Source organism: Myiozetetes cayanensis, unplaced genomic scaffold (assembly GCF_022539395.1).
Source record: "Myiozetetes cayanensis isolate MyiCay16 unplaced genomic scaffold, myiCay2020 scf2-11, whole genome shotgun sequence".
Taxonomy (NCBI): Eukaryota; Metazoa; Chordata; class Aves; order Passeriformes; family Tyrannidae; genus Myiozetetes; species Myiozetetes cayanensis.
In genome coordinates this window covers 68,927,114-68,953,213 of record NW_026087411.1, presented here as the reverse complement: position 1 = coordinate 68,953,213, position 26,100 = coordinate 68,927,114, and the positions used below count along the sequence as shown (strand labels likewise).

The window sequence follows — 26,100 nt, the reverse complement described above, 5'->3', positions numbered from 1 at the left end:
TGAGTCTTGTCCCCTGTGAGCAGTACTGTGCTTCCAGCACCCCTGCCTTGTCTGCTGGCAAGGGAGAGTACTTGCTTCACTGAGCTCCTTTTGGTGTCCTCTCCTCCCTGTCTCTTTACAGCCTGGAGCAGAGCCAGAGCTGACTGCTGCTGGGGGAGCAGGTCAGAGAGGAGCACTGGGAAAAGTGGAGCCTGCAGCAGCCAAGCAACCAGACCTGCTGGCAGCATGACAGAGGAGCTGCATGTAGGAAGATGAGGGAGAGAGCAATGATCTATCTGGAAAAGTGAGATTTCAAGCATGGCTCTAAGCACAGATGCACTGACAGGTGAGGTGCATGCTCCCTGCCGTTTAAACATTGCTGTCCTCTTTTTTTAGGTAAACTGTTCTTCTAAATTAGGTTAAAGCAATTCCATGGTTGTTATAAACTTCCCTAAATGCAGACCTCTCTTGGAAGGGGGTACATGGCAGTCATGCCTGCCATTCCTGTAGCAAGAGGGTGGCTCCTCTGTCATAAACTAAACCAGGGCCATGATCCAGATGAAAACTAATTCAAGAAAAACTGTATCTGGAACATGTTCCTAATAGACTTGGACACCTTTTTTGGTACCATCCTATCTTTTGGACAGCCTCTGGGTGGTTTATTTCTCTGGGGAAATGCAGTGCAGGTCAGAGCACTCCTCCCCCTGCCTCAGTTCAGGGGTCCCTTTCTTTTTCTTGGACAGACTCAGGTGCTTGCCACAGGCAAACAAGTTGACTCTGGCTGTGGACCTTTCTGATAACCACATGCTTTTCCTGTTTCCACCCCACTTAGGTGGCTCACAAATGAATCAGACAAGCCCTGCTACTAGTGCAAGAAAGGATTTTATGAGGGCAAAGGGAGAATGTAACTGCACCGATCATGACTGACATCAGCTGAAGTGATGGGCATCTGGCTCCATCCATGAGCATCACCTGGAGTTCCTCAGCAGAAGGTCACTTTGGCTGCCATGGGCCTCCCTGTCCACCACTTTGCTTCTCCATGTGAAATGGCAACATTTATCTGCGTGACAGAAGTAATGCTGGTGCTCAGGAAAGAGAGGTTTAGACGTACATCCAGAACACTAAATGCAGGGGTAAATGTGACAAGACACAAGACTTGCAATAGTGCTAGCCCAAATGATTATATCACAAACTTCTTAGCACAAAGTTTGTTTTAAGCTATCAGCATCTAGTCAATAATTAATGGCTTGTTAAGGTCCTATTAAAATATAACTTTGTGTTTGTGATTATGGAGAAAATGTTGAAGGCAGGAGTACAGAAGTTGACTACAAAAATATAAAGTGCCCAAATACATTTTAAAACTCTCTCATGAGGTTTAACCCTTGAGAAATCAAAGCTTTCCTAAAAACTTGAATAGTACATACTCAAATAAAAGAGGTCTACCTGAGCAGAATAAAATCCACAAACTCTTTCTTGGTTTTATCATCGCAGGTTCATTTGTTTTCTTCCCTCACTGTGTAGCTTCATCAGAAAGCTCAAATACTTGAATCCAGCCACTCTTCTTGTCATCACTGAGCTGTAAGTGCTGACCTTGTGTGAAATATTCTCTTCCTTAAGAAAGCTGATCGTCCCCAATTTGTGAGCATGATAGGACTGGTTCTGATAAAGAACAGTTCAAAAATTTAACTCAGTGTTTTAATTTTGCTTTTGCTTTTTAACAAACAATTGAATTTCTCATGTTTCCCACCCACTTCCACAGCAACTCCCCCCCAGCTCTTATGAATGTAAGTCTGCCTGTTTAAAACACAACAAAGGGCTTCTAAAGATAAAGAAAAAGGGAACAATGGTAGAGAAGGATCTCAGGAAATCTCGGGAACAATGAGAAATCTTATCTGGATTAGCATGAGAATCAGTGGGAATTAAGATAGTACCTTAAACAGTCTCACTTTTCCATTTTAACAATGAATTATAAATCAGTTCTTCCCCCAAGCATTGGTTGCAAAGATATGTGTGTGAGCAATGCCTGTTAAGAAAAAGAGCAAATTAAAATTGTAGCATAATGGATGCAACTCCAACCCAACCTGAGGATGGGCCTTTTTGAGGTGATTGCTGCAAAGTACAGCTTCTGTAAAGTTTCACAGATTCTGCAACACATGCTTACTCTTTGAGTCAGTCAGCAAATAGCCTCCCCTTCTTGCTGTCCTAAAGCATGAGGGATAGTGTTAAAGGAACATATGCTGGATCCAGCTGAATACAAACCACTGCCATGTAGCACAAGGAGTAACTGGAACAGCGACTCTAAATGTGAGCATTCAATTTCTGCTGAGAACAGCGAGCATCATGCCCTGATAACCAAAATCAGACATTAGTCTTATTGTGTCTGCTTTATATGTAGGTGCACAGAGCTACAACTCCCTTAGTTTCTCCCAAAAAAGTCTTTAAACTGCTAAAATTCCTCTCTTTTACAAATTTCTCTATGGTGAGAGCACAGTGCTAAACCTCTAGATGGAAAAAGTTTATCACCAACGAAATTTCATTGCTTTGGTGCTGTATTTGCTGCTTGTAAATTACCTCTTGCCTGGGATACTGTTGGTAGTGAAATCTCTCATTTGCAGCAGTTTTTTAATGTTGCTTTCTCTTACGGCCATTTTCAGTTCAAACATCTTGCCTACTACCATCCATCTTCTGCCTCCACCTACTGTCAAGGCATCTGTTTACCTTCTGGTTAGTCAAAATGTCTTCCCCAAGTCCTGTGCAAAATTAAACCCCAGACAGGAAAAAACGCCACTAGAAGTTCCCTAGATTCTCCAAGGGCTGTTAGTACAAGTCAAACATTCCTCCTATAAAATGAGTGAATGAATAAAAATGCTCTTTTTGACTCTGCCTAACAACTGCACTGGACTTGGTATGAGCCACTTGCCAAAATCTACAGGACAGAGTAAAGGAAGACTTTTTTTCTCTCTCCTCCCTCCTACGCTCCTGGCTAATGCTTTTAAAATCCGAGTGATGTTGTTCCATCCACATGAAAACAGAGATGTTTTATGCAGAAACTTTCACAAGGTCATTTTAAAAGCGGCCACAGGAGGAGAAACACAGTGTGTTCTTCCCCACTGAAGATGTGTGTGCCTCTGATCCTGAGTCTGCAGGAGTCAGAGCTGTGGCCCAGGCCTGGTTTATTGCCATGCACATTTATGTGCCAAAGCTCTGCCATAGTCCTGGGGAACGTGGGATGAAATGTTTGTAGCTCCTGGGTGACTTCTCAATGGTGGCTTCGGTGCAAGCCTGATCTCATTTCTGTTCCTTAAAATTGCAGCTCAGAATCTTGGATTTCTTTATGCATCAAATGACAGACAACCCTGGAGCCTGCACGTAGCCATTGGCGCTGCCAGGTAGGTACAGCCCTTACTTCTTCCCATACCTTAAATCCCACTGAAAACTTAGAGAAAGAATCTCCTTCTGTTATCTTTTAAATGTTAGCAACAGAGAAGTAAATTGGCCGCACTGGTCCATTACTGACTTACTGCAGCTGAGAAATACATGTCTGAACAGCTGTCAAGGCAAAAGCTCAGCTGTGTGAATTATTAAAACCACTTCTCAGCTCACCACTGGTAAGTTTGAAGATAACAGCTAAAAATATATGTTCATGCAGTCTCCCATTAGCTCTCCTCACGCTTGTGGGCTATTTAGGCAGCTTAACACAAGATTGATCTTGCTGTGCAGCAGCACAGCACGAGGCATGAGCAGAGGCTGTCTTTTCCCTCCAGCTACAGAGGGATTCAAACACCATGGTCTGGCCACATGATCCACAAATTTGATGAAAGAGCTGGTTGATAATTATTGGCCCGAAGAGGGGATTATAGATCAAGGTTTACCTCTGAGACACACTCTTTTGCATTTGCACTCATACATACCTGTACCGGTACACACACATTCACTGCAGGAATGAGAAGAAGAATGAGATAGCCCTTCAGCAGAAGATGCTCTGCAGCTCTGTGCTATACCTGGACCTTACCTTTATTTATTTAACTCTAATCCTCTAGCAGCTGTTTCTCTCCTGTAGAAGAACAACAGTGATTTTACAGTTTGACTTTTACTTAACTGTCCAATAATTCTGAACAAGCAAAATTCTGCCTGCTTTTTAAAATAAGGGCTTGCAATTTTATTGAACAGATACTAGTATATAAATTGAAAACAGGTATGGCCATTTTTTAAAAAGATGTTCCAGTTTAGAGGAATTAAGCAGTGATAGCTCATATGCAGTTCACATACTACTGCATAGACTTTTGTCATAGCAGTTTGTCTGTCGCCTGTATTTCTTCTGCATCTATACTGTAATCCCTGACAGATGTCCAGCTTTGCTTAAAAATTACCCTGAGTTTCTATTACAAAATCCTATTTTCTCTATGTTTTAGAGATTACCTTGGTGTTATTCTGGCTTCAACTTTCTGCCTTTTTTTTTGGATGCCATAAATTTTACTGACATTTTTACACTTCTAAACTGAAGGATGAATATCTTTCATTAAACACTGTAATTTGGCATAGGGATTAATCTATAATGGTCAGAATTTGAGAAAACACCACAGCTGGAGCAGTAATGATGGCTTTAAGAAATTATATAAGCCTTTTTATTACATGTTTTAATGGGCTTACATAGAATAGTACAAATGCCAAAGTATTTATATAGGGGATGGCAACGGCACCAGAGCAATAGAGCAGATGTCACTGAGAGAGACTTTCATCTGCAAGCACTCAGTGAAAAGAGCTCTCCAAGGGGAGAAGAGAAGCAAGCCAGAGGACTGGGGCTGCTAGGGAGAAGAAGAGCAGCAAATGTTCCAGGTAGAAGAAGATTCGCAAACAAATTAGGACCCATAATTAATGTACTGTGCACTTTTTCTACAGTCTGTCTTGCAACGCTGTTTGATATACTGCCATGTGTCTGTACAATTTATGCCTCATTTAAGGCAATAGGAAACAATAAAAGCTGGAAGTGGTTGGCAGTACATTTGACAGACCTGATGGGCGAAAAGCAGCTTTCATAGGATAGAAGGCATGCAAAAATGTCCTGGACCAGTATGCAGGCCAATTAATAATATGCATCCATGTTTAATGAAGGCCTCACCCATGTGTCTGAAAAGCATCCTGTTTTTTCAGGACACTAAATTCAGGATCATTGTCCTTACCTCTAATAAAAAGGATGCTTTTTCAAACAATTACCATGTGGTCAGCCAATCGCCTCCTCCAGTTGGTTGCATTTTAAACGTCTTAGATACAACCCTAACAAGGAGGAGAGAAATGGCCTTGCCTTCAGCAGAAAAGATGCCACAGCTCCCCTGCAGCTGAGCAGCCTGTCTGGGAACAGACGGTGAGGATAAAACTCAGCACTCTTCCCGCAGGTTCTTTTCAAGGCAGTTTGCCCTCGATGCCATGTAGAGCAGCATCAGTGATGCAGAGATAACGGTATTGATTGGAAGTGGAATAACCTCCTTAGCTGAGAGTTTGTATATAGGTTAGGTGTTGCTGCAGGACTCATCCTTTAGGCATGTGTCTTCCTGCAGTACACCTGCCTTCATCCTCAGATATGGACGTGGAAAGCAAAGGCCAGTTGGATGTTGTGAAGGCGCTCTGGGAAGGACAAAATGGGTTTGCAGTGACACAGGCACCTCTACAGGCATCGCTTCAGGCGATGAACACTCAGCTAGGCTAATGCTTGTGGTTGCGCCCCAGCTCCTGGCTCGCTTGCAGGCTCCTTGTAAGGAGGAGATCCCTTTGCCAGAATGCATTGAAATTCTTCAGGAACAAGGTAATTTCTCTGTACTCTGTCAGGAGATCGAGTACATGCTCCCAAGAGCATAAAGGCTTTTTGCAGGGCTTGCTTTGTGCCTGCCACTCTCCTGGTGGCTAGGCTGGAGGCAAAGCCAGTGGCTACAGAGCCCGCACTGCCATCTCCCCACAGTCCAGTCAGTGTAGCAGAGGCAGCATACCGGCAACGACTGTCCCAGAGGACACCTACCTCCCCTGCAAGGCAAAGGAGAAGCTGTGGCTTCTCCTGAGCCGTATCTGGGTCAATTCCAGCAGCCAGGAAAGTGAAGGAACCTCCTAGCCAGAGTGCAGGGCACCAGTGCAGGCAGGGGGAGACGCCAGCTCTGGGATGTGCAGCTGGAAGAGGCAAATCTTCCCCCTTACTTCTCACTCCTCCCTCAGGCTTAATGTGAAGGAAAGAAGATCATCAGTGATGTATAGTGACAGGAGGCTTTAGGAATCCAGGGCTTTTTGCTCAATCTTTGTGCTGAAGTGCTCAGTCTTACACGGCAAAGACAAACAGCAACAAGATTGCTCTCAGCAACCCAGACAAGAACATTTTAGAGCATAATTATGGATGAGATGCAAAAGGACAAAAAAGAGGGAAAACATCTGTTCGCATAGAGTTTATTGCCGTTCACTTAAGAGGCCCATTAAATGCTAGAAAAATCTATTTATCCTTCTGTTTGAGGCAATTATCCTGCTGCAAATCTCTGTGGAAATTTGCCCTGTGTTTATTCTTGGAGTGCTGACACTGTGCAGATACACTCACCACACAGAAAGAAGGCGCAGACCTTGCCCACCAAGGCTTACGGAGGGATTTTCAGAAGCAGGGTAGCCAGTGCTTCTCAAGGTCTTTAACTTACACTTTACCTCTGTGGAAAAGTGGGTTGTTTCTTGGAGTCTTTCCCTGAACTTCAGCTGCCTCAGCCCCTTTATTGCAGAAATCAAGAGGGGCTTTTTTCATTACAAGCACACCCAAAAGTGGGATTGCTCTTCTTGTAACCACTGTCACAGCAATATGGGGCATGAGAAGACCAAATAAAGTTCTTCGCATGCTCAAAGGAGACCAACTGTCCTACTGAGCAGGAAATCATTTGACTCAGCAGGCTGCAAGGTCTGTGCAGAGGACAGGCTTCATCTGCTTGAAGCCCAACCATGCACTTGTTTGGCAAAGAGGAAAGCAAGTGCAACTGTGTTGGTTCATCCCTCCCCCCTCTCCTCTGGACTGCTCAGGCCTTTGCATAAGAGCTTGGCAGTGAAGCATCTCTTGACCATACCAGGAACTCTTGGAAAGCTAAGGTGGGGGCAGCACTGACTGTACCAGGAACTCCTGTTGCCTGACCAGGGTGGGAGATGACAGCAGGAATAATCAGTCATCCCCTGACAGCCTTGGAACGTTCCTTATCAGAATTGTAGCTCAAGTGGAACAGTACCATCCTCACTGGAATTTCAAAAATTCCAGTAATTGCTAACCCAGATTACAGCCAGGATGAAAATTTATCAATGATTTAAGCCAACCCTCAACCAAACGGTCCTAAGACAGACCCTTTGAGCTCTTCTGGGCTGTAGTGGACTGCATCAGTATTTCCCTCTGTGTGGGATGCCTCTCAGACTGCCTGAACTCTCAAGTGTGTGAAATTCAGAGAAGTGTCGCCTGGCAACAGAATCTGGGCTGAAATCCCCACTACTCGAGGCTCAACCCTCCCCTCTCTGCACACCTATTGAGAAATGCCAAAAAGGCATTAGACGTGAGCATTTCACTGAATCTTGAGGGGAATTTTTTAATAGATATACCTTTGTACTTCTACACTACATATCCATGTTTGTGTGTGTTACCTTTGTACATTTGTATACACATACATATCTCTGTGTGTGTATTGCCTTGAACACCCTACAACAAATATAGTATACATGTTATTATCTTGAATCCATAACTGTTATTATTGTTCTGTTCATAGTTAATAATTGTTTAATCTAGCTTTTAAATGCTGTTATGATTAGGTGCTGCTAAATCCTTTAGATATAAACCATTCATTAAGTCTGAGCCCAAGATTGGATTCAGCTACATCTACACTCTTCTCTGAGAAGGAGTTTGGAGGGCAACGGGGTCTGCTCTGAATCTCGTGACTCAATGAAGGGTCTCCCTTACCCCTTTTTATATACCTGTCCTCCACATAAATCACTCTAAATTGATTCTAATTCAATTTTCTTTTATGTGTATTACCCATGCACTAAGTAGTAGAGTGAGCCCTGCCATTGAACTTTGTCTCACTTTTGCAAATTTATATCAAAGTTTGTTTTTGCGAGTATCTTTGATGGTGATTCTTTTAAGTGACCTAAGCCACTCATTTTTGCTACAGCAAGGCTCCCTTCATGGCTCTAGTGCATTCTTGTGAGAGAAGGGTTGTTTTTCAGACCTCCACTTTAGCCAAGATGCTGACTGGAGGTTTGCATGCAGGTGTATCAGAAACACCAAAAGCTGGCTTGACTGCTTAATTATCTGGTGATGCAGAAAACAAACAAGCCTCCGCTCCTCTGGCTCATAAATGTAAGGAAAGGCTAATGTAAGGCTTAGAAATCAGCTGGTTGATCAGGACTTTGCAGCAATTGGATAAAAAGGTGGGAGATGTCACAACGACAGGAGCACAGCACGTGGTGCACACACTGCACACAGTGCATGGCTCTTAAAGCACGAGAAATATATTGTCCCCCATGGTAGGTAATGGACATGAACAGGAACAAAGGAAAGTGATGTGGGACAGTGTTCTCCTAGTGCTGCTGTCAGCAGTGTGAGACAGTCTCAAAGGATAAAAACAAAACACATGAAAAATATTCCCTTGAAACTTCTTTCACTTTTGGAAATACCATTTCTACAAAGTTGTTCACTTTGAGAAAAGTTTCATCCCCCTTTCTTTTCACCCCAGCTTTTCACTCCCTTTTTCATAAGGCTGAGTTTTGACTCATGTCTGCTTCTTCTCCAAAATACGTGTTTTTACTTCTCACTGAGAGAAACAGACCTGGGGGGAGGATTCCCAGAAAGGAAACAGTCCATTTCGGATCTTGAACCAGTGATAGTTTTTAATACCTCGAGCACCCAGAGTGTTGTGTGGGCTCGCCAGGAGCCAGGCAAGGCAGTGTGCACATGGGCCAGGCTGCAGCCCCACAGGGACCCCACCACGAGATGTGCAGCCCAGGCACAGCTTATGAGGCTGGGGGACCACAAGTCCTCACACCGGGAGGAACAGAGGACACTTGGCTACCCAAGGCCTTGGTTTCCCTGCCAGACTTTTGATGGGTTAAAAGCTCTGGGGCCTGCTGCTATAGCAGCAACTTTGTCTAGGATTATGATTCCTTACTTTCTGTTAACAGCTTCTGGTATACTGCTACCTTCACCTTTCTATTTCCTTAATGCACTTTTTTAAGCATTCTCCATGAGTAACTGATTTACAATATATTTTTTTTTAAGCTCTATTGCATCACCCAAGTCCTCCCAGCCTTGTGGTTATGCGGGAGCCTGACAGGCACACAGATTTCCACTAAATTCAGAATTACTGCATTTGCTCTTTGAGATACAGTGTGCGGATTTCTTTCAGCAACTGCTTGATCCAACATCGCCCTCTGGTGGAAAACAGAGAATAAAGCAGGATAAAATAGAGCATCGTACAGCGTAACATACTTACTTGAATGCCATGAAAATAATAAAAATCTCGGTCCAGGCCATGATGTTCTCTCTAATTGCTACACTTATTCCTAATGAATTTGAATGTTATCTCAAATAGTCCTCGTCTGGAAAAGAATGGTAACAAATGGTGAATGCTAATTTTCCCATATTTTCCAGAAATTTGACAAATTTGTTTTAAACAGAGGCAAAAGCCACTATCTAAACAATACGTCTTTATGGCATTGTTTCTGTGAAGAAAATCAACACAGTTCCCTGTTGCAAAAAAATATTCTTTTGTGCTCAAGCTCCAAAATCCATCATACATCCAACCTGCTGCCTGCAATCACATGGATTGATAAAAATGTCTCAAAATATAACTGTTCTCCTTCTATACCACAATTACACCTTTGAAGTTCCATATGAGTGTGACAGATTGGTTGCCATCTGCCAGGGGTGCCTATTCAGTGTAGATCAGAAAATACAAATAAGAAGGAAATACTTAAGTATAGTCTGGATAACTTTTGGCTGGACACGTATGGGATTAAGGAATAGTACAGAGATAAAATGCTTTGCACAGGGGACAGCTACGTCTTTCTTTAGGCACCTTTCATCAGCATAGGAGGTTTGGGAGGTTTAATGAACCTTCCACTGTTAATCGTCTCCCATCTGCAAGTGTTTCCCTGACACTTGTTCTGCGATTCCAGATGAAAACTATGGAGCTGATGCAGCAGTACAGACAGATTTAAGATGAAAATGAAGTTTTGAAAATTTTTCAATTGCTGACAGCTTCAGCTGGAGCTGGAGAGGTAACAGAGGCCACATCTTTGCTTCAGCTCCATGCAAGAGTCTTGGGTGAGGAAGAGAATCTCAGGGAGGGATGATGAGTTATTGCCAGAGACTAACACCCGAGGGTGGGCAGCTGAACCAAGAAATGACTCATCTCAACATCTCATCAGCTGCCTAAAGCCTAGAAGCAGTCAGTATCAGTGATCTGGCTTGCAGGCACTTGAACAGTGTGACTCTCCTTTGTGGGCAGGTCTATAGTCAGCACAGGGCAGCATTGCTATGTATTGCTCAGTCTTCGTATGGCACGACCTTAGCCAGGGAGAAAACCGCTGTGAGAAAGAGGAAGATTTAAAAAGGAATTTCAAGTTAGAGACTGCGGAAGTGAGGAGGAAGAGAGGAGCAGTGGTTCTTGATGGCATATCTTTAAAGGTGCCTCTTTGACCTCTTTATAACCACAAGTAAGCATTCCTATAACCATGAAAATAAGGGTCTAAAATCCTCAATTTTTATACAGTGGTATTGAAATATCAGAGACATCCCAGAAGAGAGATAATTACTGGGTCATTGTAATAGCATGGTAAAAATCACATGGGAAAGAACCAAAACAGATCCCATCCAAATGAGGAAAAGGACATGAACTCTATCAAATTAAAAGCAGATACAGAAAGGCAAACTAAAAAAAGATTCTCAGGAAACAACCTGCTACTACTAGACAAAAAGCCTTCTCTATCCTAGCAGGAGCAGGGAACCTGCTGGAGAGTTCTGCAGGTGATCAGGGTGTGCAGTCAGCAGATGATCAGGGTGGCAAAGGAGTTTGAGAGAAAACAAGCCCTAACACAACAGCTAAACAGATTACTCGTGTCTGGCTTCAGCATAGAAATGCTTAGTGAAATTCCCACGGCAGAACCACTTGTTAAAGGGATAATGCAGAGAAGCTGCCACAGATTGAAGGGCCATTAGATGAGGCTTTAGAACAAATTGATGCAAGGGATAGTAACAAATTCATGAGAAGCAGATGTTACTCGCTTGTGGGTTTTTAAGGCACACTAATGGAAATTTTTGCACTATAAGAGCGGGTGTATAAGCTCTTACTTAAAACAGCCAAAGATAAAAGAGGATGGCATGTGGTATAGTTTTCTTTTAAGTGCCGTGAGGGATCTAGAGAACTGCAAACCACTGCATCTGACATCTGTAGCAGGCAAACAGCAAAAGCCATAGTAATAGAACAGTTGCAAGGACAGACACAGGCTAAGAGGGAAGAATTGGCAGAGCTTGAAGTGAGGACCTATGAAGCTGTGCTCCACCACCCTCTCACATCTTCAGAGGATACAGTGAAGCTGCAGAATAGAGCAATCTGCTTGGTATGATCTGCTCAGCTTCTGGAAAGCCTTTAATAACATCTGTCACCCATAAAGAAGCTAATCTGGCACGGAGTAAGAGGGAAGATCCTCTCATGAGTCAGCAACTGCATACAGGATAGAGACAAGGTAAGGGTAAATCATCCATTCTTCACAGTGGAGAGAAGTCACCAATGGCATCTTAGAGGGATAGTGGTATGGTCAGTGCTCATCCACATATCCATTAGCCAGGCAGTAAATGCTTGGGATTGCTTCAACCCAGGTGCAGCACCTTGCACTTGGCCTTGTTAAACTTCATGAGGTTTGCACAGTCCCACGTCTCCAGCCTGTCCAGGTCCCTCTGGATGGCATCCCTTCCCTCCAGCCTGTCAACCTTACCACATAGCTTGGTGTCATTGGCAAACTTGCTAAGGGTGCACTGTCCATGTTGCTGACAAAGATGTTAAACAGCACCAGCCCCAGTACTGACCCCTGAAGGGCATCTTCACTTGGGACACCACCCCCTGGCCTTGTTGAGAACAAGGTCCATCATAGCACCTCTCCTTGTTGGCTGCTCTGTCACTTGGAGAAGGAAGTTGTCATCAGTGCACTCCAGGAACCTCCTGGATTGGTTATCTCCTGCTGTGCTGTCCCTCCAACCAATATCAAGGAGGCTGAAGTCCCCCATGAGGATCAGGGCTCATGAGGGGAACATGAGGCCACTCCTATCAGTCCATAAAGGGCTGAACCTCTTGGTCTTCTTAGTCGGGTGTCACAAATGAGTGTTATAAGTGACCTGTAGCAGACCCCCAGTATAATGTCATGTGTCCCTGCTCTACCTGTGATCTTGATGCACAACCTACTGGTCAGATCTTGACCCATCCCCAGGTGAAGCCCCCTGCATTGCAGCTGCTCACTGACATAGAGGGCAACACCCCCTCCTTGTCTTCCCTGCCTATCCTTGAAGAGCTTATATCCTAATTGATGTCACCAATTAAATACAAAGTTCATACCCTACCAGGAGTACAGTGTGCAGTTCTGGTCCCTCAGTCTCCAAAAGGGTATGTTAGACTGAGGAAAGGTATAAAGATGGGCAGATATAGGATGATTTTATGGGGGTAGCAGTTACTATGTAATTATGTATTATGTAAACCAAGATTCTTCAAGGTGGAAAAGAAGAGTCTGAGAGGGAGTGTGGTGGAGCTTTATAAATTCAAGAAGGATCATGGAGAATAACTAGTCACCACCCCTCACATGATGCAAGAAAGGGGCATCAAAAGGTGTTTTCAGGTTCAAGACAAAGATAAAGACAAGGAGTTCTGCTCCTGGGCAAAGAAGCGTGTCTCCTTACAGCACCTGTTTTCACAAGATGTTGGGGATTACAGAAGCACCACACATGGCTTTAGAAGCAAGTCGACAAATGTGTGGAAGATGAATCATCTAAAACTTGAAGCTACCCCTCAGCTGAGGAAGACCCTAGGCTAGAAGTGGCCGCCCCCTGTGCTGGCCATGGCCAGAGCTAGGACACCAGACTGATGGGTGCAGCTGAAACAGTTCTGATGTTTTTAATCAACCAGACAACTTTTAGAAGTAAATTAGAAGAAATCCCATCGCTCTGCAGAGCATAAGTGCACAACCACAGCTTTATTTTCTCATGGGGCTATAATCACCCTATTAGCATCAGTAGTGTTTCTTGCTCCAGGATAAGCTACACTGTTCGCTATTTTTTAAGATTAAAATAAAGATTTAAGAAAAAATAGCCCTTTCTCATGTTCTTTTTCCATGTATTTTTATGTTCTGTGTTAGCTGAGGACAAGCTGCAGTTTGACAAGCCCTACACCAACACTGCTGCCAAAAGCAGCAGCTCTGCCCTCTCATACCACTGGAAAGGACAAATGAGGGGGGGACAGAGGGGGGAATTCAAAATTAGCCTTCAGAGATGAGAAAAAGAGGGCAAGGCTGCTGAAGGCAGGACTGGCTTAGGCTGGTCCAGGCGCTTATTGACCTATAACTTAATTTGGTGATGTTTCTTCTGACAGCTGTCCTTTGCAAAGGATAACTGTCCTCATCCCCAGTGAGAACAGCAGAAGTTGGCAGCCATGACTGAACGTGGCCTTTCTTGGCCATGTCAGGCCATCCCAAATGAAAGAAAATCCCTTATTTACGAAAGGAAACACTACAGAAGTGACCTTTGCTCCATTATTAGAACTTTATTTATCAGTTCATTTTCATAATGTAAATTCTTGAAGGATTTTGAATAGTTTTTGTAACTCTAACGACTAAATAATAGACAAAAGTGGATGACACTCTTAAATGAGACATTTAAGATCTAATGAGTGGTTTAATCCCTAACAATCAGAATTGTACTTTGATAGTAAGATCCAGTTTTGTGGAGTGATTATCTTCAGCCACATCAAAGAGCTTGAATTGCCAAGGGGAGTGTAAAGCCCAGCTCGGCCTCTGCCACGGAGTGAGATGGTCTGGTCTCTGGTGACTCAGCTTTCTTACAGCAGAGGAGCTTGCTCACAGAGGAACTTGCTCAAATTTACAGACAAATTTGTCTTTAGAGGGTTTATCTAGTCTTAAATGGTTCTTCTCTTTTATGAAACCGATCCTGGTGTTAGAATCCTTGTTGGTTTCTCTCCAATTTATTCATATCAGCTGTTGCAAGGAATGCAGACAGTATTGATGTGAAGTAGAAAAGAGATGCTTTCATTCCCAAGCCCACTCTGAAAAATCCTCTTCTGTGGAATACAGGCCAAGTCAGTGTTGCTATGCGGGATGGGGGGAAATCATCTGTCAGAGCAAAATCTGAGGGGCTTGGAGGAAAAAAAACAAACTTGCAAACAAGTGTGAGAAAAGATGCACAGAACTGTAGTTCCTATAGGGCAATGTTAGCAGAAACTAAGTTCTCTGAGGTGTAATATGAGCAAATGCAGTGATCACTATCAAAAACCTGTCTTAAAATCTCTGTGGCAGACAATGACCTAACATTGCTTTCTGTAAGAGCTGACCTGGACTGCTGTAATGCAGCACTGTAGGGGGTTTTCTTTTCCTTGTAAATTATATGGTCAATGATAAAATTTGTTAGCAAGATGGCAGGAGCAAGGGCAATACTAGATTAGATTTGGCACAAAAGGAGAGAATTGATTTTTACTGAATCTGAACCTATCGCATCTGACACTCTTTAGATGCAGATGCAAAAGTGCTAAATTGAGGTTATTTGTATTATCCTGCAGCGATGTGATCCCTGTTACGTGAAGAGTATTTCTTCTTCTTAACATGAGGCTAGAACAAAGGCCTAGGGCAGAGGATGTCACACAGAGGAGACAAACAGCTGGACCAATACTTGGAGCAACCCACCACGCCTTTCCGAGGTAGCAGCTGGAAACCAGGTGAGATACCACTGAATATCTGCAATTTCACAAGTTGTTGACTTAGTTTCTTTCCTTTTATTCCATAATGGAGTAAAAGTCCAAGCTGCTACTGGGAGATGTAACACTAGCCTGCTGTAAATGGAAAAGGAGCCTCTGAGACTCACAACTTGGCCCCTGATGAAGAGCCTTGCAGGGCAGCAATGCACTCTCCCACCAGGCGAGCAGCCTCTTTGGCTGTGCCCCTGTGTACCGAAAAGCCACCTGCCCCATGCCCATAGTTGTGGACCACTAGGAGCTTAACTCCTCCTTGGCTCAAAACCTCCCTCTGCAGTCTCACACACTGCCTGGATGGCCTCAGGCCCACCTTCACTTTGATATCCTGAGCTTCCCGCAGTGAGGGCTCAAGGGAGCAGCATCTGTCAAAGATGTCTTTGGTAGTGCCAGGGTCAGGGGAGAGACTCCAGCTCTCCTTTTCCCTAGTTCCCCCCAGGGTTACCCTGTGTATCCCTGGGTAGATGTAAGTTAAGCCATCCCCGTCCCGGATGAAGTTTTTCACCCAAGGAGCATAAACCTTGAGTACTTGTCCCCTGACAGGGAAGAGTTTCTTGTCCCCCACCAGCTGGTGGGCTCCAATGCCTGCGCAGTTGACAATGATGTCATAGTCACTGTGCAGCTCCCACAGGTCTGAAACTTTTCTCTTGTACATCTGGACACCAGTTGCTTTCAACCTGCAAAAAGACTCCAGAAGTGAGACAGGAAAGAAACCTCAAAACCCTAATGTAATTATTATGAACATTAAGTAAATGAGATAGATTGCATTTGCCTTTACATAAGGATCAAACCCAAACAACAGATGGGATAAAAAATGTAAAGAAAGTGCCATGGGGGTTCTGTTTGTCATTTGTCTGATTTGATCTCATCAAAGCTATTTTTTAGCTTGGTTGGGCTGGAAAAGATACAGCAAGTCGATCAAGCAAAGGGTCTGGCAGAAGACCCTAGGCAGACAGTCAGGTCCTCATGGTCTCATTGATTTATTTCTGTAACAGTATCAAGCTTTAACAGCTCAAGCAAGCAGAAAACCGACAGATTTATTTACCAACTTACTCCTGCTGGTGACAGAGCTATCATACTACACCCCTTCTGATATGCCTGTTACATGCCATCACATTCATTCCCAACACCCCTCCTGAGCCACACAGTCAGGCCCTAAGATATCCATGCAGGCTGGGCAGATGTGGCATGGGACCCCCAGGGAACACACAGCCTTCTAGAGTAGCAGCCAGGAGTCACCCAGGACAGCTCAGAGCAGTACACGTCCATGTCTGCTCTTCAGCAAAAGTCACTTCTTCTTGACGTTCATTTTTAAGATCAATTTCAAGCCAAATCCTCCCCTAAACTTGCCTAAGCTTGCAGCTCTTCCCTGTGGAAAATCACTGGCATGAGATGGAGTCACTGCATGCTGTCAGCTGGCTTCAGTTGCTGGGAGTTTTTACTGGGGGGTTTAGCATGAGCAAGTCAGGAGACAGGTCTGTGATAATGATGGGAAATCCTGTCCTTTGCAATATTCCAGCAGCTGGCAAAGTCATCAACCTCACTATAAAGGCAATGGTTTCCCACAAAGCAGTGAGTGAGAGAAGGATCCAGGGCATAGAGGATGCTCTGAGGCCTGGTGCAGTAGGACATTGAAGCTGATCAGGAAGAACAGGGGCGGTCTCATGCAGCAGCTCTGGCTGGGTGACTTGCTGGGAGAGCTCCTACGTGTTGTAATTGGAACTCATTGTCATCATGCCATTAAAAAACCACCAATAAAAAAAACAACTTCTGAAAACTCCAGAATTCAGGCGAGCAAGCAGGAAAAAAAGTCCTGAAGTCTATTTTTGGACCAGCCAGGTGGGCACAAAAACAATTTTCCTCATGGATTGCCAAGAGAATAGTCTATAAATACTGCTCAGGTCACCAGGGATTTGAGAATTAGTTACATGTTTAATATGCTCTCGCTTCTCATCACCAGAGAGAAGAGAAAGAAAAAGAGCTTCATCCTCTCATTAGACTATATCCTTTGAGAAATAAGAAGACTACAGCAGGAATGAGGAGAGGGCAGAAATCTCACGGCAGCTACTAAATGGGTTGTACAACTTAGTTGTCCTGCAGCAGAGATTGCTTGTGTTAGGCAATGAAACATGACAGAGAACATGTACCAAGTAGACGGCATAGACCTCACTGGTGCCCTGGGAGTACTCCCAGCCTGGCTGGCTGCTGGAACAAGAAATGCTTTTTTCACGTTTTGCAGTGTGATGAAAGGCATCCAAGTAACCAGCTGAGCTGGCTGGCAATTTGTACCTTGGTGTCAGTGCACACCTCTTTACTTAACCTCAAATCAGTTTGCAGCCTATCGCTTTCTCTCAATCAGAGACAGCTATTTGCTCACTTTAGAGGTACTTACACGGATTAAATACACATCCCAGGCGTCAAAGCCCTTTTAGATCTGCATCCTATCTCTCCTACCGTTCTCCAAAATCCAAGTATTTTTGGGAAACTTAGAAATTTGGAAATTAGCAAATCTTCTAACTTTGCTGTCAATCCAGGCATGAACTCTGAAGCCACAACTCCTCAGAGTGAGTGCATCACCCATCTTATGCAGGCAAAAATTTTCAGGTTTGTTACAAGATGATACTCATTTAACATTTTTTTTCACCTGACTGGATTAAGAAATTACTCCAACTGTTGACTAAATTTGAGATTAATTGGTCCAGCCACTTCTTAAGTGCAAAGTCTTCACAGATAATACACCTTCCTGGACATGCCTATTCTCTCAGGGGCTGGATGTATCTTCAAAAACAGAGTGATATTATTTGGGAAGTTTGACAAATGAGGAGCACCCAAACATTTTCTTAGGACAAAGCAGGTTCTTGATGTACCTTCAAGGTCTAGCTGGCCAAGCATGGCCTCCGTGGTTAGGTTGGTCCTTTGTCCAGGGTTGCTCACACTCCAAGCCCTACTGTACAGACACGCTGGGAGAAAGCAGACATTGCATAAATGGGGCCTTTCACATTTTTGAAAAATTGGGTATTTATTTCCTGTGCTTCTTCCTAAGGAAGAGCTTGTTGCATTTTCCCCAGTGGCAAACAGCGTTTTCCCAGTTTTGTTCAAACCTAAGGTTCTCAAGGAGACCTCGTCTTGCCCCCAGTCCCTCTGCCTGAGTTTCTCTCCACGTGCCCAGCCTGCAGCAAAACCCACCTTTTCTCCAGCCACAGCAGGTAGAGTGGAGAGTCACATTTCAGTGTTGTAAAGGCTTGACCAAATCGGTACTGTGGGAACTTCTGGAGTTCTGCTTCGGACATTGGTCGAAATCCTAGGACAGCATCTGACCAGAAAGGTAACTCTTCCTTGGGAGTGCTTTTAAAGACCTGCCACCTAAAAGGACAGAGAGAAAAACCTAGAAAACTTCACTGCTAGTGCTCTGCCATGTTATGTGTCACATCAATCTTAGCACAAACCCAGGAGCTGAGGAACTTGCTTCTGCTCATTGGTACAGCTCTGCAAGGTTAACAGCAACAGGGAAACACTGCTGCCTGCTACTGCAATACCTGCCGAGGTAATTAGGCAGAGTTGAGCTTCAGGGTGACACTGGGGTAAATAAACTGCAGAGAGCTCTTCCAGCAATAGTGTATGTACAGAGTCCCCACGTACAGTGTCCCTGCCACAACTGCAGACACCTGCATGGACCTGGTAGGGCCATTTGCACACCTGCTCATGGTTCTTTGGGTACCCATAAAGCTAGAGTGCCCAGTCTCAATACTCCCAAGAGGTGAATTTCTGTGTACGTAATAGGCAGCATAAAACACCCCCAACACACACCCCCCCAACTGCATCCCTGTGCCTAGTTACTGAAGCTGGAAGATCCTCCAGTCCTATTTCTATGAAGAGCACCCCAGATGCAAGCAACTGGTGGATGATAGTGAGGAAAACATCAGTTATTGAAATATAATTGGTGCTGGTCATTCTTGAATGGTTTATCTGTGCACACCTATGCATGAATTTTGCCTAAAAATACATCATATCTGAACAGTTGCAACGCAGTTTCTTGGGAATACGGTCACAAAAGCTAGTTCATGAAGGGAATACAGCTGAACTACAGCAAGGAAAACCTCTCTGACTGCTCCAGAACACAGCACAAACATAGCAAAGGCTGCCCCGGGGGTCGTTCTTACCCAGAGACCAGATAAATGCCAGCCTCTGACGCCTCGGCTGAGTTGCTGATGGCAAAAAGGTAAGTGAAAGTCTCTTTGAACCATTGCTTCTGCACGTGAATCGGTGTGCCTGCGTGTGAATGAAACCAAACATGCAGAGAGGAGTAATGCAAAGAACAGAAGTGTACAAATGAGTGTCAAGGATATGGGACAGGCAGGGAACACAGTTCAAGGCACTTTTCTTCCTGAGGCTCTGTGCATCGCCGCACACCCGGACACATGGCTGCTCAGGGTGCCATAGGCAATGCCATGGTGAACTGCACGAACCTGGGTACGTGTGAGGAATGAGCATCCCAGCAGCGACATCACTCGTTGTGTTGGGGCTGAACTGGTCTGAAAGGACTGTCACAGAGCAGCTGGGACAAGTCTCCACAATGCACAGTGCTGTGGACAGGCCGATGACTCCCGCGCCGACCACTGCGACCTTGGGTGCTGCCATCTCCAGGATACAGAGGCAGAGGACAAAGAAACCTACCTGCATTTGGAAACAATATATCACATGTCACTATTATCCAGGCCGCACACCCTCGTCAGGCTATGAAATACCCACACAAGATGTAACATAAGCCCCCCGGAGCAACTAATTGAAGGCTAACTGCTGCACACAACCAAGGCTAAGGTGAGGATTAAAAAAATCATCAACCTGTGATACAATGACAGATTTTTGAAAAGTACTTCATCCTCAGCACAGGAGCAAACGGCAAGAGAGAGATCTGTACAAACACCATTGGTGTTTTGACCGGTTTGTGGCAAGGTTTTTTTAATAAAATCCAAGTTGAGTTTTCAATCATGTAATGTGCAAAAGTTATGGAGCCCTAGAGAAACTGGCTTTTTGGCACTATAAGGAAAAATGTTGTTGGATCTCCAGAAATGAGAGCTGTTGCTGCCTGGGCAGCAGAAGCAAATCACACAGGAGGCAAATTGATTACACCAAGCAAAGGGTCCAGCCATTGTGGGAGATGCTTTTCCTTAACATTCATCTTAGTTCTCCTGCTCCTGGGGGAGTGCAAGGCTCTTGTTCAGCCTCCAAGCACTGTGTTACCTGCTTAGCTCTGTCCTAGAAAACAGGAATTTTAAACACAATGCATATTTTCACATGGTACAGCCTGACTGTTTACATGCCCACATCCAAAAACTGTTTGGGCCATGGTGCCTTGGAAGGAAAAGTACGGGAAGAGAAGCTACCTGTGTTATGTGGGATTTTGTGCCCCTAGTGACTGGAGGTCTCCAAATCCATTCTTGGCCCTTGTACCTGCCAGCATGGCCCACTACTTTGGACAGATCTGTGGGCATCCAAGGTTGCCATGCTCTCTCAGCAACACACAGTGGTCCCCAGGAGCCAGCCAGTCTCGCTGCCTTAAGGGCCTGTATATTTGCCTCTCTCTGCCTTGCTTTATAAGTTGCTTTATGCCCTGGAGCAGCTCTACTCCACTCCACTCCTCAGAATTTTTGACTGCTGATTGCTACTCCAGGAGGTGCAGCATTTCTATTTTCCCTTGTCCTGTCCAAGTTTTGGAGCAGTGAGTGGTGCACAGCTCCTAGCTTGGCAATCACCTGGCTTCCCATCCCAGCGAGATGCCAGCCTGTGTACCTAGCCACAGCTGGTTCATAGTTTTCACACTGGCGAAGGCACAAAGTAGAACTGAACCATACAGCTCAGTGTGCTCTGAAAACTCCCAGAAGCCAGGACTAAATGTGCCCAAGAGAGAGAGACTGGGCAACCTCAGAGGTGATAAATCCTTTACCAGCTTTGAACCAGGTGAGCTGGGGTACACCTGCTGGCTCAGGCACCCCGTCAAGGGGTTACTGTCAAAAGCTGAGCAGGGATCACAGAATCATAGAATCACAGAATATGCTGAATTGCAAGGGACCCATATGGATCATCGAGTCCAACTCTTAGCCCCACCCAGAACCATTCCCAAGAGTCACACCATGTGCCTGAGAGTATCATCCAAATGTCAAGTTTGGTGCTGTGACCACTTCTCTGGGGAGCCTGTTTCAGTGCCCAACTACCCTCTGAGTGAAGAACCTTTTTCTAATATCCAACCTAAACCTCCCTTGACACAACTTCAGGCCATTCCCTTGGGTCTTGTCACTGGTCACCACAGAGATAGGTGCCTGCTTCTCCTCTTCCCCTCACAAGGAAGCTGTAACTGCAATGAGGTCTCTCCTCAGTCTGCTCTTCTCCAGGCTGAACAGACAAGTGCCCTCAGCTGCTCCTCATACAGCTTCCCCTCAAGGCCCTTCATCATCTTTGTTGCCCTCCTTTGCACTCTCTCTAATAGCTTAATGTCTTTCTCACATTGCACTGCCCAGTACTGCACACAATATTCAAGGTGAGGCCGCGCCAATGCAGAGCAGAGCGGGACAATCCCCTCCCTTGACCAGCTGGCGATGCTTTGCCTGATGCTCCCCAGGACACAGTTGCCCCTCCTGGCTGCCAGGGCACTGCTGACTCATATCCAGCTTGCCATCAACCAGGATGTAGGGGAATAATCTCCTTTGCCTGTGGCTCTTTTTTTTTTTCCTGGAGCATATTATCTATCAATATTCACTCTTGGAGAGGATGCTGAGTGAGATGGACCTTTGGTTTTGTGCCCTTATGATTCTGCTTTCTCCTATGGGACTTGCTTATCACTGACTAGAAATCCAGCCTCACTAATTGCTTTCTGCAAATCTTTTCTGGAAACCAGTGCTTGCAGTTATAATGATGGGCTGATTTCCCATCTTCCTGGGGCTTTTGGCATATTTGATATAAATTTAGGCAAGACAGACTGTGTGGGATTATCATAGGTCAGGTTTATTTATGAGATCCCTGCTCATAACTTTTCACACAGCTTCTCACTTACCCCTGAGGTTTTACTATTTAAAATTTGATGTCTCTACTAGGTAAGGAGAGGAACAGGCAGTGTTGCTTGTCATTGCATTCCTTCTGCATCACAGCCAAGGGTTGTTACAACCCATCTTCTTCCTCTCAGGGTAACGCTTAAGTTTCTTCATATTAATTATCACATCTTCTTTCACAAGCTGACTATAGAAGTGCTCACACAGAAGGGAAAGAGGATACAGTGTCAGTGGGCAAATGGACCCTGAACCACAACTGCTGGCCTGCACAGCTGACACCCAGAAACTCAATCTGGAAAATTGCTGGGGGAAGGAGAAGGAGAAGAGAAATGAAGAATATTAGTAACAAGAAAGGGGGAGAGGGGGAATAATAATTCTGTAATTACTTAGGAAAATTGGTTCTGGTAAAGGTATTTAAACACATTTTTTATTAACAAACCTTCTTGCTCAGCACTGGCAACTGTGGAAGTAGCGTGTGGCTCTCAGCACACCCAGTGAGCCTCCCAGCAGCCCATGGACATGCACAGTCCTTCTTTTTCAGCTGCCCTGGTGGGTACATTATGCATCTGCCAGAGATGTGCTCTCAGTTGTCCCTCACAACTCTCCTTTGCTGAAGCCCTTGGATCTTGATGGAGATTGAATTTCTGGACTGACCTCCCTGTCCCCAGGGAAGAAAGAGGAGCTGTGGCTTGGTGGAGGCTCAAGTTTCAGAAGTCCTCCCAGTTTGGATAGGATTTTTGCAGATGAGACGGTTCAATATCAACTGATCCCAATGTTGCAAAATCCAGTGAGGGCAGGAAGGGGCTGCTGACAGTGCCAGAGTCTACAGGAACACCTCAGAAGGCCACGACACACCCGTTAAATGCAGTGTTTTTCTAGGACTTACTGCTGTAGTTCAGGAGTGCATCAAGCCTTCATGTGCTAATGTGCCAAAAATTAACTGGGTGCAAAGCAGAGCTATACACAGCTTGCATCAGCAAGTGCAGCTCGGGCTCTGCAGAACCATTGACCATGCTATGAGTGCAAGGCTCAGCTATGGCTCTGCCCTGGCAGCACAGCTTGCCTGTATCTTCATGGGCAGGGGGCACAGGAGGAGAAACTACTTTATGCTGATGTGGGAACCCAGCATAGTCCCAGCCAAGGGACACTTCTTGTCCTGTCAGACAGGCCTTTACTGAGGGTTTTGCAAAAATCAGCCTTTAAAAGGCATATCAGTTGCAGTAACTGCTGGGGAAGGAGGCACATGGTGTCAGGTACTCTTTAGCTCTCTGTCCCTTCTTAATGTCAGAAGAATAGGACAGAAGCCAGAGAGAGTCACCTGGAGCTGTGATTCCCCAGCAATGAGGACACCAGCTGCCTGATGTGGGTTTCATGCCCCTGCCACTCTCCTGCTTCTCCCAAGCCAGAATGAATTATTTTTAAAAATACTGAGATATTTTGTGATGTGGCTTCATCTCCCAACTCAGGCAACAGGAGACAAAGCCAGCCTTATGTGATGCAAGGGGGTCCTTATTCTTTCTTGCCTCCTATAGCTGTATGTCATCACTAAGTGCCACAAACCTTCATCTGTAATGTCACCCAAGCAGTGGATAACATGATCAATATGGATAAATATACCGGTCTCCAGCATACACACACACGCACACAAGCATGCACAGCCACTGCCAGCTGCAGCTGCAGCCTGCAGACATAGCAGGCTGCCCACTCCGAGCTTGTGTCGCAACCCATCTGGCCTACCAAAATAAGCATATTTACACGCCCAAATAAACAGTGGAAAAAGCCCAGCTGAACTGTTGACCAGAAAATGGAACAGGAAGTAACTGAAAAAACCCAAAACCTGCTATATATAAGTTCTGTGGGTTTTTTTAAACTAACTCTCACCGTAATTAAGTACTGACATACTTTTTTGAATTGCTTGAAGTGGTACCAGGAAGCAAAGGCTCCAGCCTTTCTGAACTGCTGGAGGGGCTCCTCACCCACCAGGGCAGCTGTACCCACTGTCCCTGTCAGTGCCTGCCATGGAGCACTTTTTCCCTTCCTTTTTTTTTTTGCTGATCACTTTTGTTTATTCACTTCCCCAGTTTACAAGCACCCCTTGGTGTTGGTTCCCTTCAGATGAGCCCACAGAGGGTTTTTGCCAGGCAAAAACATGGTGCTCATGATCCATTCTTGGGCGTTTGCTGAGGAGGAAGAAGTACTGATTTTGTCCTTTTGACTCTGACCTAGTCCCTTTTCTGCCATTTGGGCTGCTCTGTGAGATTTACATTCGGAAAGTGACGCAGGAGGAAGGCGAGGATGCTCTCTCTCCAGCAAACAAGGGCCCACTGTCAGAAAGCAGGTGTCACAGGGGACCCCGGGCCGACTAGGGAGGCCTCAACTCGCCCTGCACGAGAAACATCTCCTAAGGAATGCTAGGTTATACCGCCGCCTCGGCTATCTGCAAGTCGCCTTCACCAGCAGCACCTACACGCCGAGCGCTGCTCTTGCTTCCCTCCCAAACCGGAGAGCTCTGCGGTCCCCTCTCACCCGGGGGCGCGGGCTGCCGAGCCCGTCGCCTCTCTTTGCGGGGACGGGGGAAACAGGGAGAAGCTGCGATCCCGGATCTGCACCCCAGCCAAGCCCTGCGGTTCTCCCCTCCCTCTCCGGTGTGTGTGCTGAGCCCTCCCGGCCCCGGCTCCGGGAGCTGGGATGGGCCCGCGGGAACCGCCGGGGGCAGCGCCCAGTCCCTGCGGGCGCTTCTCCGGCCCTCGGCAGCAGGAGGGCTCCGGCATCCAGCATTTCCCTCTTCGGCTGGAAGTACAGTCTGAAAACAACCCAAGCGGGGAGAGCAGGCGATACCTGGCGAGGAGGAGGCCCCCGATCCTGCCTGGAAGAGCCGCCCTCCCGGGCAGCGCGGGGACGCGTGCGGGAGCGGCCGGAGCGCCTTGCCGGGGGAGGCGCGGGGGCTGCCGCTGCCCCCCCTGCCCCGGGGCGCCCCCGGGCCGGGCTCCGCGCCCCGCCGCCGATGAAGGAGCTGTTTGTGCCCGGGCAGAGGCCTCCCCCGGCGCTGGCGGCGCGCCCGGAGCGCCCGGCGGCCGCGCGTTGGCCCTGCCGGGGCCGGGCCCTCCGCCGCCTGCCAGAACTTTCCCCCTTGGATATTTCCCCAGCGCGCTCCAGAGGAGGCTCAGCGGGACCCGCTGTGCTGCAGGGAATGCATTGTCCTTTTTTCCTCCCTCACAGGCAGTTATGTTCTGGAGCGCTTCTGAAGCTGCCTTAGGGTTGCCACAGCGCTTGAGCAATCGTGCGAGCGGGTCGGGAGGGGAACTCCAGCCATCGCAGGTCGGCGAGGGGCGAGTCCCTGCCAAACCGCAACCCCCTAATGAGCACAGCCAGGCAGGGCTGTTTTCAGCGGAAAAACACAACTTTGTCATAAAACAGCCCTCTCTGCAGGGTCGCTACGATGAAACTGTATACCATATACCCCGGTTTATCGCCTCCAGGGCATTTGCCGTTGGCAGGACATTTGCGGTTGGCAGGACATTTTGGCTAATGTTTGACAGGCTGAGCATTCTTCCCTGAACGTGCTCAGCAGGACAGTCTTTGCCAACCACTCCTCTTTAGCCCCGCCGAACGGATTTTGCCATGGATCTTCCAAGCAGGTGCCTTTTCTTCGTAGCCATTTAAATACAGGCCAGCAGATATCCGAAGGGTATCTCTATGTACAGCAACAGTGTGCACAAAATAGGGCGAACTGTTCTCTCCTCCCAGTCTAGCTGTGTACTTAAATGTTAAAACTAAAGCCATGATGTATTACACATGCGCAGGCATAATTCCCCCAAATTATAGTATAGCTTGATTTTTCTGAGTGTTATGAAAATAGGGGATTAAGAGAGGGAAAGCAGCAGAGGAACAGAAGTTTACTTGTTTAGAAATGAAATTGTTGATAGGCTTGGTGCACTGATTGTAAAATGAACACTATTCTAAGTCATTGCAGGATATCTGCAGTAACTTTGGAGAGGATCCTTTCACATATGGAAATTTCCCTCAAATATAAACGGAGGTCATAGTGCCAGCTAATATTAAAA

The 26,100-nt window shown here is 45.9% G+C and overlaps 1 protein-coding gene and 1 long non-coding RNA gene across 2 annotated transcripts; both read right to left on the bottom strand.

The window, feature by feature from the left end:
- Nucleotides 1-842: 842 nt before the first annotated feature.
- LOC126640262 (uncharacterized) lies at nucleotides 843-1,671 on the bottom strand. Its single transcript, XR_007628969.1, has 2 exons — nucleotides 1,423-1,671; nucleotides 843-1,039 (listed from the first exon to the last, which is right to left on the bottom strand). It is a non-coding gene; the product is annotated as an uncharacterized LOC126640262 (long non-coding RNA).
- Nucleotides 1,672-13,755: 12,084 nt separating this feature from the next.
- On the bottom strand, nucleotides 13,756-24,991 carry DDO (D-aspartate oxidase). The gene is made up of 5 exons (XM_050315887.1): nucleotides 24,875-24,991; nucleotides 19,460-19,667; nucleotides 19,154-19,262; nucleotides 18,180-18,356; nucleotides 13,756-15,670 (listed from the first exon to the last, which is right to left on the bottom strand). The coding sequence occupies exons 2-5, from the start codon at nucleotides 19,629-19,631 to the stop codon at nucleotides 15,103-15,105; spliced, it is 1,026 nt and encodes a 341-aa protein (XP_050171844.1). The 5' UTR covers nucleotides 19,632-19,667; nucleotides 24,875-24,991; the 3' UTR covers nucleotides 13,756-15,102.
- Nucleotides 24,992-26,100: the final 1,109 nt, after the last annotated feature.